The following is an 11,518-nucleotide window of genomic DNA, read 5'->3' as shown; positions in this document are numbered from 1 at the left end:
CTGGAGTTGGCGGCGGCGCTGCGAGACACCGGCCGGCCCGCCCGCGCCGCCGCGCACTTCCAGCGGGCCGCCGAGCTGCTGGCGGCGGCGCGGCTGCCGCTCGAGGCGCTGCACTGCCTGGCCGAGCGCGCCTCCTGCCTGCTGCTGGGCCGTGACTACGCCGGGGCCCTGGCGGCGCTGACGCGGGCGCAGGCGCTCGCCGGGGCCGGGGTCGGGCCCGGGGGGACAGCGCCCGGCGGCGCTTTCCTGGACGCGCTGGTGCGCTGCGAGGTGTCGCGGGTGCTGCTGCTGCTGCTCCTGCAGCCGCCGCCCGGCAAGCTGCCGCCCGAGCACGCCCGCACGCTGGAGCAGTACTGCTGGGAGGCGCCGGAGGGCGGCTCGGCGGGCGGCGGACTGCCGGCGGCGGCGAGCTACCTGCCGGCGGAGCTGTTCCTGCTGCTGCAGTCCGCCGTGCTGGCCTGCCAGGAGAAGGACGCGGCGGCGCTGCAGGCGCTGCAGGCCGAGCTGTGGCCGCTGCTGAGCGCCGAGCAGAACCACCTGCTGCACCTGGTGCTGCACGACATGCTCAGCCCCGCGGGGCAGGGGCTCTGAGCACCGCCGGGACGCTGAATCCTGCCGCTGCGCCTCCTGCCGCCTCGGGACTCTGCGCGGGGCTGTATTAAAGCTGGCGCTGGCTGCACCACCCGCCTGTGCGGTGCCCGGTTCTTGGGGGAACGGGAGGGGGGGGGGGCGGGGGGGGGGGGGCGTGGTTAAGGGATGGGCATGGTTATAGGAGGGGCGGAGCTACGGGGAAGGGGCGTGGTTTATGGAGAAGGCGAGGTTATGGGGGCGTGGCTTATGGAGGGGCGGGGCTAAAGGAAGCGGGCGGAGCTAGAGGAGGGGCGTGGCCACGGCCGCGGGGGCTGTCGGGCAGGGGCGGCCTTTCGGCTCCCCGCGCGGCGGCGGCAGCACGCGGCGCGGCCATGGCGGACGGGGACGGTGCGGGCCGGGGGGTGCGGGGCCGGGAGGGGGCCGCGGGGGGGTCCGCGCAGGGTTAGCGGGGCTCGGGGTGAGGCTGCGGGGCCGCGGGGAGGGGTCGGGGTCGGGACCGGGCCGCGCGGCGCCCTCCGGGGCCTGCTGGCGGCGCCTGAGCGCGTCCGTCCCGCAGGTGGCAGCGCGAAGAAGCGGCGCAAGAAGGAGAAGCGGGCGCTGCTCGACGAGGATGTGGCGGTGAGTACGGGGCCGCTCCGGGGGGATGGGGCTGGGCTGGGGGCGGCGGCACCCTGAGCGGCTCGGATCCCCCACCCCGGACCCCCCCCGGCACCGGCCGGGTTCGGGGACGGGTCCGCGGGCGCCCCCGGAGCCTCCCGGGGCGACCACGTGTGCGCGGGGCCTCCCCGCCGGCCGCTGAGCGGGACGCGCTGTGCCCGCAGGACATCCAGCACACCGAGGAGTTCCTCATCAAGCCCGAGTCCCGCGTGGCCCAGCTGGACACGTCGCAGTGGCCGCTGCTGCTGAAGGTAGGGGCTTACGGAAGGGCCCGAGGCGTGGCCGGGCTCGTTCCCTCCGTTCTCCCTGTGTGCACGGCTCTCTGCACGGTTTCTGTGCCGTAAAGGAGCACGTGCGGTGCTCACAGCAGCAGAAAGCCACGTGCGTGCAGGAATCACGCTGCAGAGTTTGGCTGGTGGCATTATCCACATGCCTGCTCTGTCAGTTGGTCACGTCCTGTAAGCACTTGCAAAGCTTCATTAACCGTATTTCGGTCGGATGGGCCTGTGCTCCGTGTGCGCCCCCAAGCTACGTGTACAGAGCTCGTGGGGCACGCCGCGTTTATTGTGCAGTACAGAAGCTGGCGTTCTGCTCCTTTCCCATCTCCTCCACGTACAACTTCAGAGGCTCTCTCTCAGGAAAGCATTCCTGCAGTTTCAGCTGCAGGTTGTTTTCAGTTTGGAGGAGGTTTTTTAATTTAAATGTGAATCGGATATGGAGTAACTGGGGAGATGCATTAGAGCAAACAAATACTCTTCTCAGGTTCGCTTGAATTTTGTTTTACTTACAATAAATTCTCATTTGGCTCTGTAGAACTTCGACAAGTTAAATGTGATGACAGCACACTACACACCCCTTCCTTCTGGTGCTAACCCCCTGAAGAGGGAGATCTCTGAGTATGTAAGGTGAGTGATTTAATTTTCTTTCATGGTTAACATCTTGAAAGCGTGTTCTGTTCTATGTTTGTCTCTTACCTTCCTGCTCAATGCTATCTTGCTACTAACCAATGAATATCTAACTAGGGCCTGCTGGCCATCTTCTGCGAAGTTTTCTTTGTTCTGGGGTTGTGGCAGGTCTGCAGGGGGATGTGCAAACACCTGAGTTCTGAGTGGTCCTATGGAAAACTCTTCAGCCTGCCAGGCTTTGAGACTGCTTGGAGCTTGTTTGCAGTGTTTGGTTTGTCTTTAATTACAGAGTACTGATAACGTTATGAAAAGAACAGAATTACTTGTGCAGAGTACGACCTGCCTTTCAGAGGACCAGTGTGCAGAGCAGCTTGATGCGTGCTCAGTGGGAGCAGCTGCGAGCTCAGCTCTTGGCTGTTTATTTAGAAATGCTTTTCTTTTTGCCTACAACGGCAAGTCTCATCAAGGTTTTCACACTACTGCTACATTTGTCCCAACGCTTAACTCTTAATCTGTCAACTTGTGCTGTAGGTCAGGCTTTATTAACCTTGACAAGCCTTCCAACCCATCTTCGCACGAGGTGGTTGCGTGGATCCGGCGCATCCTTCGAGTAGAGAAGACCGGGCACAGCGGCACACTGGACCCTAAGGTGACTGGGTGCCTGATTGTGTGCATTGAGAGGGCAACGCGGCTGGTCAAATCCCAGCAGAGTGCAGGTATGTTTATTGACACGGGACCATTTTCACTTGAAGTGACTTGGAAGGTGCAGAGCTCTTTTGGAGACTTCCAGCCCTGCCTTTGACCGGGCTGCCCTAGGCTTTCAGTGCCTTGAACTCAAGGATTGCTTATCCATCTTGCTCCAAGCCAGTGAGGGTGCACCCGTGCTGTCTCAGGTGTTTTTTTTGTTTGTTTCTCTGTCTGAGACTTGTGCTGTCAATGAAAACCCGTCTGAAAGTCCGGTTTTGTGTATTAACTGAATTTAAGGCACAAACCTACAACTCCAGTGAAATAATGCTTGGTGAAAAAACAAACACGGAGCTCAGATTATTTTCACTGGAAGGACAACCAGCTGCATAATGGGTTGCGTGCACTTTTTAGATGTTTGTGAAAATACCTGGACTCTCTAGATGTGTGGCTGTGTAGCAGCGTGCGCCTTGAGATCAACATTAAATGCAAGTGGCCGCTCCTGACTGCTCTTGTCGTTCTTTCAGGCAAAGAGTATGTGGGAATTGTTCGGCTGCACAATGCAATTGAAAGTGAGGCTCAGCTTGCCAGGGTAAGTCTCAGCACACTGTTAGCCATGCTGGCGCTTGACATTCAAAGGGTTCAGCTTCTGTGGGAGATGAGAGGGTAGGAGTGGACTTCAGGCGTGCTGTGTGTGAGGTGATGATGAAGTTTATCCATTCTCTGAGTGCAGTGGCGCTGCCCTCCTGCAACACCCCGACTCCTGTTCTAGGGTTTGGGTGCTGTGCAGCCTCCAGAGACCCTCCAGCCTCCCCGTGTCCTACTGGGGGCTGCTGTGGTGTGTGGCTGGCTGCCTGCAGGAGGGGAGCAGTGCTGGCAGGGGCAGAGCCCCTCTCTGGGGGGCTCTGTCCCCACTAAGACGAGGGATGACGTCTGATTGCACACTGCCACCTGATGGGAAAAGCCAACTGTGCCTCACTGGCAGTTGGGGTAGCATTTTGACCACATCAGTGGTTCGTAACAGCTTTCTTAAATACAACATAACCAAATGGTGATGAATCTTCTGCATTCTTGCTCATGGAAGTGGCCCTGGTTGATGGAGACCCTGCGGTGCTCATACGTTAGCTCTGCTCGTGGCCCAGGCTAAGCTGTTACCCCTGCTTCTGCTTCCAGGCGATAGAAACTCTGACGGGCGCGCTGTTCCAGCGGCCTCCCCTCATCGCTGCTGTCAAGCGACAACTGAGAGTCAGAACCATCTATGAGAGCAAGCTGGTGGAGTACGATCCTGAGAGAAGATTAGGTAAAATAGGGGTTTTCTGCCTTCTTTCGATTCAACTCACAGCTGATAAAATTTCCGTTGGAGTGGGCTGCTTCCTGCTTGTTTTAGATGAACTTAAGACACAAATCCTTCCCACCATCAAGCAGTAACTGCTTCCCACATTGCTTGTGTGCGCAGAGGAGCAAATCCCACCTGTTGTAGTTTCGCATCCTTCACTGGCGAGCCAAATGATGTCAACTAGATGGCATTAGCACTTGGTGCGAAGATGACCTTCATCTATCACCCCATGCTGATGGCTCTGTGAGGGGTTGAACGCAGAGCTTTCAGGTGGGACTCGTTTCTAGATGCCTATTTAAATAACATTCTGTCCTGGCTCGTGTTTAGGTATCTTCTGGGTGAGCTGTGAAGCGGGCACGTATATCCGAACGCTTTGCGTCCACCTCGGTTTGCTGCTCGGTGTTGGGGGCCAGATGCAGGAGCTCCGGAGAGTGCGATCTGGGATCATGGGAGAGAAGGTAGGGGTGACTAATCATAACCAGCAAGGTAGAAATCGTCAGAATGGCAAGAGTTCTGTGGAACGGTTTCACTTCTATAGTACTGGAGGAAGGCGCAGATGTGTGCTGACTGGGAGAAGTTTGGTGAATAGCCCTGAAAACACAGGAGCTCTTGGCTGTAGGCAGTCTGTAACCAAAGTGTTGAGTTCAGTTCAGGGCCTTGTCCCCGTTCTGGTAATTAAACTTTGGAACAGTGAGCGACTGGGAAATGCACCACGGTGACCGAACGTTTGTTTTATGCCACCTGTGTTTCTCGGCCTACAAAGCACGCACGTGCCAGGAGCTCAGGCACCAGCCGAGCTATCTGCTTAGCAGCCTACCGCCGCTGGGTGTCAGGGCAGCACGCAGGGAGCGTGCCTGGTGGAAGGGAGCTTGGGAGATGCAGACTTGTATGGTCTTGAACAATTCCCCAGTGTTTCCTGTCTGGTCACTGCTGGATCCCGTTGCCGGTTCATACTCCAGGACTAACTTCTGTCCTTGCAAAGCAGGATTTTGGAGTGATCCCTAGCGTTCATTTCTGAATTCCAGGTGACGGATGCTTACAGGTGCTTCGATAACTTACTGCATGTCACAGATTGGTGAGCTGCTTGCTTTAGGCTTCTACTCGCTGATGTTCTTTGTCTCGAAGTTTGAGGTATTTAAGTTTGAAGCGCTTCTGAAGTGCGGCCAGGTAGGCAGAGTGCATCCGTTAGGTCCAAGTGCAGCATGACATCAGGAAGGTTGCAGCCTGCAGTCGCAGAGAACGGGCTGATCTTGAGCTGTCAATGGGAAGTATTTGTTCTTGCCTCTTCCAGGTAGTGTTTGTTGATGATTGTGAATCGGGATCTGGTTTTGCTCCCTTTCAGCACACTGTTTGCTATTAGACTTATTTTTACTGTTTTTGTGTTGGTGGCTGGTTTGTGACTTCGGAGGGGGGCTGTGTCTTTTCAGGACAACATGGTGACGATGCATGATGTCCTGGACGCGCAGTGGCAGTACGACAACAACAAGGATGACAGCTACCTGCGCAGGGTGATCCTGCCCCTGGAGAAACTGCTGACTTCCCACAAGCGGCTGGTCATGAAAGACAGCGCGGTGAGTTCCTGAGTTACAGCCAGTTGACATAGTGACTGTGAAGTGTCGTCCCATCTTGTACAGCTAATACAATAGATGGGGAGCAGGATCCTCATGGTGTACAGCAGGGTCCTGCTTGAGAGCTGTGTGGGACCTTGTATGGGCTGCTGCAAGGTCACAGCAGTAAGATTCAAGAGCCCAGAACCGAGTGTCAGACGTGCTGCACTCCTCGCTTTAGGAGGATGCTGATGGTTTTAAGAGATCTGCCTCGTGTTGTTGGCTGTGATGGGTGCTTTCTTTTGATTGCTTTTTCCAAAGCACCCAGGTTTTGTATAGTAGACGATGAGAAACAGCTATGTGGGGATGTTATTGTTAACAGTAATGGCAACAGGAGGCCAAAACATAAGAGGCACTTCTTGCATTGTTGTTATTCTCTGGTAGCTTATAAGCCCTCTCGTTCCCCACCTTCTCAGGTTAACGCTATTTGCTATGGAGCCAAGATCATGCTGCCTGGCGTCCTGAGGTATGAAGATGGTATTGAGCTTAATCAGGAGATTGTTGTCATCACCACAAAAGGAGAAGCTATCTGCTTAGGTATGAAGCTCCTCATTCTTCTTGTGCCCATCTATTCCAGTGAACATGTAACAGATGAACCCCCCAAGCACAGAAGGTTTAAATAAACACTTCCTGATGGAAATTGTGGGTTAATACAGCCCAGTGAGCCAGGCTGCAAGGTGGTTGGCATTGAGCAGGGTGTTAGGAAGCACCAGCTGCATCAGAGCCAAGTTGTATGCGGGGTAGTCTGTTGCTTGTGTTGCTATCAGAAGTCTTCTGTTATTCGTTACCTCTTGCTGCCTCGGATACGAGATGCATACCTTCTTCAGAGCCAGTCCTTGGTGAGGTGTCAAGATTTCCTCAGCTGGCCACGTTTCAGCTGTGTGGTGCTCAGGCGTGCTGTGTGTGAGGTGATGATGAAGTTTATCCATTCTCTGAGTGCAGTGGCGCTGCCCTCCTGCAACACCCCGACTCCTGTTCTAGGGTTTGGGTGCTGTGCAGCCTCCAGAGACCCTCCAGCCTCCCCGTGTCCTACTGGGGGCTGCTGCGGTGTGTGGCTGGCTGCCTGCAGGAGGGGAGCAGTGCTGGCAGGGGCAGAGCCCCTCTCTGGGGGGCTCTGTCCCCACTAAGACGAGGGATGACGTCTGATTGCACACTGCCACCTGGCACACCACACGTACTGAGGATCAGTATGGAAGGTCTTGAGCAACTGTCAGCTTCTGTGACGTGGCTTGAAGCAGTGCTTTGTTCTAACTGGCGTCTTTATCAAAGCTGTAGGATGGTCTGTCTGACGGTGCTGCGTGGCCTTGCGCTCTGTCCCGTCCCATGGGACTGAGGGACTTTGGAGGTGTGACACAGCCAAGCCGTTCCACCTCGTTTGTACTGTCTGCACCACGGTTATTTCAGTGGGCTGGCTACAGAAAACATTTTTTGATCGGATTAGTCTCCTCTAGTGCCTCTCTGCAAGATTTTGAGAACCGAGTAAGGCACAGCAGTGCTCCTTCCCCTAGTGGTGCAGTTCAGTCGCATCTTAAACACCCCACGGATCCCTGAGTTGAGTGGAAGTGCCCAAGCAGCTGCTTATGGAGAGTTCTTCACCATGCAGTGGTGGAGCTGGTGCTGCAGGAAATGGTTGCCTTACTGTGTTCACTGATTCAAAACTGCTCTTCTGGAGTAAACTGGAGGGGCTTGTGCTTTCTGGTATAGTCAGTCTGTGACACAGATGATCTTGCAGGGCAGCTTTCTGAAGCTTCAGTCCAGAACTTGTGTCCAGTAAGGTTTTGGGGTAATATGGTGTTGTTGGGGTCTTTGCCTCCTCTTTTGTGCTGTCACGGTTTTGTTGTTTTAAAGTGTTCACGAACTCCCTGCTTGCTTCTGCAGCTATTGCCTTGATGACCACTGCAGTCATTTCTACCTGCGACCATGGCGTGGTGGCAAAGATCAAGAGAGTGATCATGGAGAGAGACACGTACCCCCGCAAGTGGGGCCTTGGTCCCAAGGTGAGCAGCAGGGGGTTTTTGGAGGAGCCCAGCTGCTGGGCTGTGGGGTTGCAGGCTCCTTGGGTCTATGCTTGAACCCTCCTGTGTTAGAGAGCCACGTGATGTGAAGTGGATGGCATTAGCACTCTGTGCAAAGATGACCTTCATCTATCACCCCATGCTGATGGCTCTGGAGGGGCTGGGCAAGGAGCTCTGCAGTTGGAATGGGTCACCTGAAATGTGGCAGGTCATTAAGCTGTGGGGGGAAAAAGCATGTCAAGGATATAAACCCAATTACATGCAGTTGTCTGCTTTTGCTGTTAGTTTCTCCACAAATTAGCCCTTAATTCCTGATGAAATGGCTTCTGATGATCTCCTCTGAGGCTGGGTGGCTGCAGCCCAAGGGAAGGTTTCTCCCCTGTGGAGCTGCAGTCTGACTTTTTGCGCTTTGCTCTCAGGCCAGTCAAAAGAAGATGATGATCCAAAAGGGTCTGCTGGACAAGCACGGAAAGCCCAATGAGAGCACACCAGATTCCTGGAAGAAGGAGTATGTGGATTACAGGTGGGTACGATTTCAATTTCAGAATGGGGTGGCACAGAGACCAGGCTGTGTGCGGCGAGCTCTGGTCTGCGTGCTGTTTGTGCTGTCAGGTGTGTCAGACCTGGCCAAGGCGTATTTGCTGTCTGGGCCCTTGGTGTGCAGCAGTGTTCCTCAGAGTTCCAGGGAGTGTGTGCTGGGCAGGGCTGGAGTGGAAGGCCCTGAGCAGACGGTTATCCCTCTGTAGCCTGTGCCTGTGGCTTTAGAGGGAGTCAGTCTGCTAAAGGAAAGAGGGGAGGCTTTGCCGTTGTCCTGTCCAGCTGGCACTGGTGCAGGCTGCAGGTCTTCCCCACACGGAACTCCTCCACCTGATGCCTTGCGAGGGGGAAGGGGCTTTGCAGTTGTGCAGAGCAGCGCCCGCCAGTGACTGTCCTCAGCCTGGTGTCTCTTCTCTTTCAGGGAGGCGTCCAAGAAAGAGGCAGCTGCAGTTCCCCAGGCTGTATCAGAGGTGGAGAGGGCTCCAAAAGTGAGTATCGCTGGTACTGCCTGGTTGTAAGGTTGGTTGGGCTCTGAAGACTTGTGATGTGTGCCTGTTCCTTCAGGCAGTTGGTATCGAGTGCTGAATTGTGTGCTGCTTTGTTTGGTTGTAATACAAGGACAAGTGTTTTGTATTCTGGGAGCTTAGTGCCCGCTTTATTGTGGCTTTGTGGTCTGTGGATTAGCAGTAGAGCGACCTGCTTATGGCCTCAGCCCGTTTATGTTTATCTCTGGCAGTCTGTAGCTCACCCTGCTTTTCAAAGCACTGCTAACCGAGAAATTTGAATCAGGGAAAACAGTCGTGATGGGCTTGCAAACAGCTTTTCCATCACTTGAGCCCTCTGGGGAGATGGCCCGTCTGACAGTGTGCTCTCCTAACAGAGGAAGCGGGAGTCAGAGAGTGAAAGTGAGGAGGCCATGACCCCACCATCCCCAGCCACTCCACCACCAGAGGAGCTGAGCAAAAAGGAAAAGAAGAAGAAGAAGAAAGAAAAGAAAGCCAAAGAAGCAGCTGAAAGCGGGGGAGAACAAGTAGAAGTGGTACGTAAGTGGGTACTGCCAGGGTACGCTCCAGGCGTTGGGAAGGGCTGCTGTCTGTCCCCAGTACCTCCAGGATAAACGTGGCAGCATCCTGCTGTGCCTGTCCTCAGAGTACCAGGAGGTGGGGATGGATCTGCAGTGGGAATGGATGGAGCAGAGCAGGGGATGAGCAGACATCTGTGCCCAGGGCAGCTGGTGGCTGCACGCTCCTTCCTCGGTCCTGTGGGGTCTGTAACTGCCCTGTGGGAGGGTGGAGGGTGGCGTTCAGTAAGAGTGCTCCTGTGTTTGCGTGGTGGTGAGGGAGCCCGCGCTGTGCCTGCAGCTGGGACGGAGTGTTTGGATGCCTGGGGCTGTGTGTGGTAAGGGGAGGCGAGGATGTTTCTGTACGTGGCTCGTTAGCTTTCACGCAGTGCTAGGTGTTCCTTCTGAAGTGAGCAGCAGGTGATGCCTCTGATTCCTTCCTGACCTCTCTGACCTCTTCACAGACCAGTGAAACCAGCACCAAGAAGAAGAAAAAGAAGAAACAGAAGGAGGTAGAAGAGAGCTCAGAGTAAGCGACTGCATCTATCCAAAGCAGGCGACCTCATCATTAGAGAGGGAGGAGTCTGAGGCCTTGAGAAAAACAGGACTGGCTGCATGGCAGAGGAGCCAGCAAGTTCCAAGCTCCTTTTCTGCTGTGTATACGAGTGAGGAGGTGTGTTTGCCCAGGATGTGCCCTGCTCATGTACCCCTCCTCATCCTGTTTTAAGGGTAGCCAGAGGAGGGGGTACCTGACTGCCCCTGCACGGGATTGCTTTGTGAATCTGGACGCCTTGATGCCAACAGAAGTGGCATCTTCAGGGAAAGTGCAGCTCCTTGCTCTTAGGTGTATTTGTTTTCACCATGAGAGGGAGGAATGATACTTTCCCCCTCTCGTCCTGCCTCTTCCTTCCTTTTCTTCCAAGGCTGGAGCTGTTACCTGACAGTCGCAGAATGTATTGGTGGCTGGAGGACTGGCCTAGCTAAAGGGTTTGGCACGGGGACAATTGAATCGGTTATTTGAAGGGCTCTGGTTTCTTTTTAACCTGGCCACATGTTTGGCTTGGCCCTCAGATAATTGAGAACAAATGTTCCAAAGGTATTCAGTAACCTTTTTAAAACATCATAAAAGGATTAGAACGTGGATTTCCTGCTTTATGCTTCTTAGCGCGGGGAACCTGCCTGTTAGTTGTCTGCTGATCCCAGCCCCAGTGTCCCAGGATTGTTGCCAGTGTCTGCCTCCTGCTGGCTCCAGCTTGGTGGTTGGAATGGGACTGCAGCACTCGCAGCTGCCTTCCCTTGTTTTGGTACCTAATATGCTCTGGAAGCTTCCGGTGGGGATGCTGCTGTGGGGCAAAAACAGTAACAAGAAAGTGGCTGCCCTAACAAGAAAGTGGCTGCCCAGGATTTCTAAAGGGCTGTCAGGACTGGAGAGCTTGGGAGCAAGGCTTGGCCAAGGCAGCTCTGCAGGGGGCACTGGGTGTGGAGCTTGAATGGTTTCATAATGAATTGTCCTAATATCCTTGTCTGGGGTGGCTCACTGGCAGCAGGAGGTCTCTTCTATCACAGGGATAGTGCTGAGCCAGGATTTTAGCCTCTTTTAATGGGGAAGGATCCAGGCTGCTTTGTTCTGAGCTTCCGTCCCTGCAGAGATCCTGTAACATTTGTCTTAGCCTCATGCATTGCTTTTCTCTTAATTGTCTGATACTTTTCTCCCCTCTAATGCTAGAGGCGCAGGCAATGGTGCCAGCAGCTGGTGACTGTCAGAACCTGAGCAGATGAAATGTCACATTTTTATTCTTTTTTTTTTTTACATAAAAAAATAAAAGCCCTATTTTTAAACGGGTGACTTTCTTGCTTATCTGGCTCCTGTTAGGAGGTCGGTGTTCTCAAATCTCTATGTTGGTGTCTGGAGGGGAGATGGTCAACGTGTGCATGCTGCAGGTGCGGAGACGTGCTTGAGTCTACATGGCCACCACCTAGAGGGGCCCTTGGTCATCGGGACTGAATAGGTGTTGAGGGGCCACCCTCCGCTTGTAAATCCCAGGGGCCTGTGCCTGGAAGTGAGGTGCTTCCTTTCCTCCTACTGGAGAGGTCTGGCAGAGAACGGAGAACTGCTTGGTCCTGGC

General features: G+C 54.7%; 2 protein-coding genes and 5 non-coding genes across 9 annotated transcripts in view; all 7 read left to right on the top strand.

Moving 5' to 3' along the window:
- LOC118166136 (40-kDa huntingtin-associated protein-like) overlaps positions 1-639 on the top strand; it is a 1,564-nt gene extending 925 nt beyond the window's left edge. The window contains exon 2 of one of the 2 annotated variants that reach the window (XM_035324780.1): positions 7-639. In XM_035324780.1, coding sequence (XP_035180671.1) covers positions 7-591 — 585 coding nt within the window. In that variant the 3' untranslated portion in view covers positions 592-639. The remainder of the gene's footprint in view (positions 1-6) is intronic. The other variant, XM_035324779.1, reaches the window with a different exon arrangement.
- Positions 640-881: 242 nt separating this feature from the next.
- Positions 882-11,238, top strand: DKC1 (dyskerin pseudouridine synthase 1). Of its 2 annotated transcripts, XM_035324777.1 has the most exons (15): positions 882-978; positions 1,148-1,209; positions 1,413-1,499; positions 2,062-2,153; positions 2,685-2,869; positions 3,365-3,429; positions 4,011-4,137; positions 4,501-4,631; positions 5,601-5,744; positions 6,197-6,317; positions 7,659-7,777; positions 8,215-8,318; positions 8,754-8,820; positions 9,213-9,371; positions 9,857-11,238. In XM_035324777.1, exons 1-15 carry the CDS (start codon positions 963-965, stop codon positions 9,923-9,925), a joined length of 1,548 nt encoding a protein of 515 aa, XP_035180668.1. In that variant the 5' UTR covers positions 882-962; the 3' UTR covers positions 9,926-11,238. The 2 variants fall into 2 exon arrangements, with proteins under 2 accessions (XP_035180668.1, XP_035180666.1); XM_035324775.1 differs by lacking the exon at positions 9,857-11,238 and having other exon boundaries at positions 9,213-9,464.
- LOC118167286 lies at positions 3,532-3,778 on the top strand. Its single transcript, XR_004751082.1, has one exon. It is a non-coding gene; the product is annotated as a small nucleolar RNA SNORD17 (small nucleolar RNA).
- Positions 4,339-4,414, top strand: LOC118167277. The gene has a single exon (XR_004751075.1). It is a non-coding gene; the product is annotated as a small nucleolar RNA SNORD83 (small nucleolar RNA).
- Positions 4,804-4,936, top strand: LOC118167281. Its single transcript, XR_004751079.1, has one exon. It is a non-coding gene; the product is annotated as a small nucleolar RNA SNORA36 family (small nucleolar RNA).
- On the top strand, positions 6,684-6,930 carry LOC118167287. The gene has a single exon (XR_004751083.1). It is a non-coding gene; the product is annotated as a small nucleolar RNA SNORD17 (small nucleolar RNA).
- Positions 7,871-7,946, top strand: LOC118167278. Its single transcript, XR_004751076.1, has one exon. It is a non-coding gene; the product is annotated as a small nucleolar RNA SNORD83 (small nucleolar RNA).
- Positions 11,239-11,518: the final 280 nt, after the last annotated feature.

This window comes from Oxyura jamaicensis, chromosome 4 (assembly GCF_011077185.1).
Source record: "Oxyura jamaicensis isolate SHBP4307 breed ruddy duck chromosome 4, BPBGC_Ojam_1.0, whole genome shotgun sequence".
Taxonomy (NCBI): Eukaryota; Metazoa; Chordata; class Aves; order Anseriformes; family Anatidae; genus Oxyura; species Oxyura jamaicensis.
Note: the sequence above shows the minus strand (reverse complement) of the source record. Positions and strands in the feature narration are given on the sequence as shown.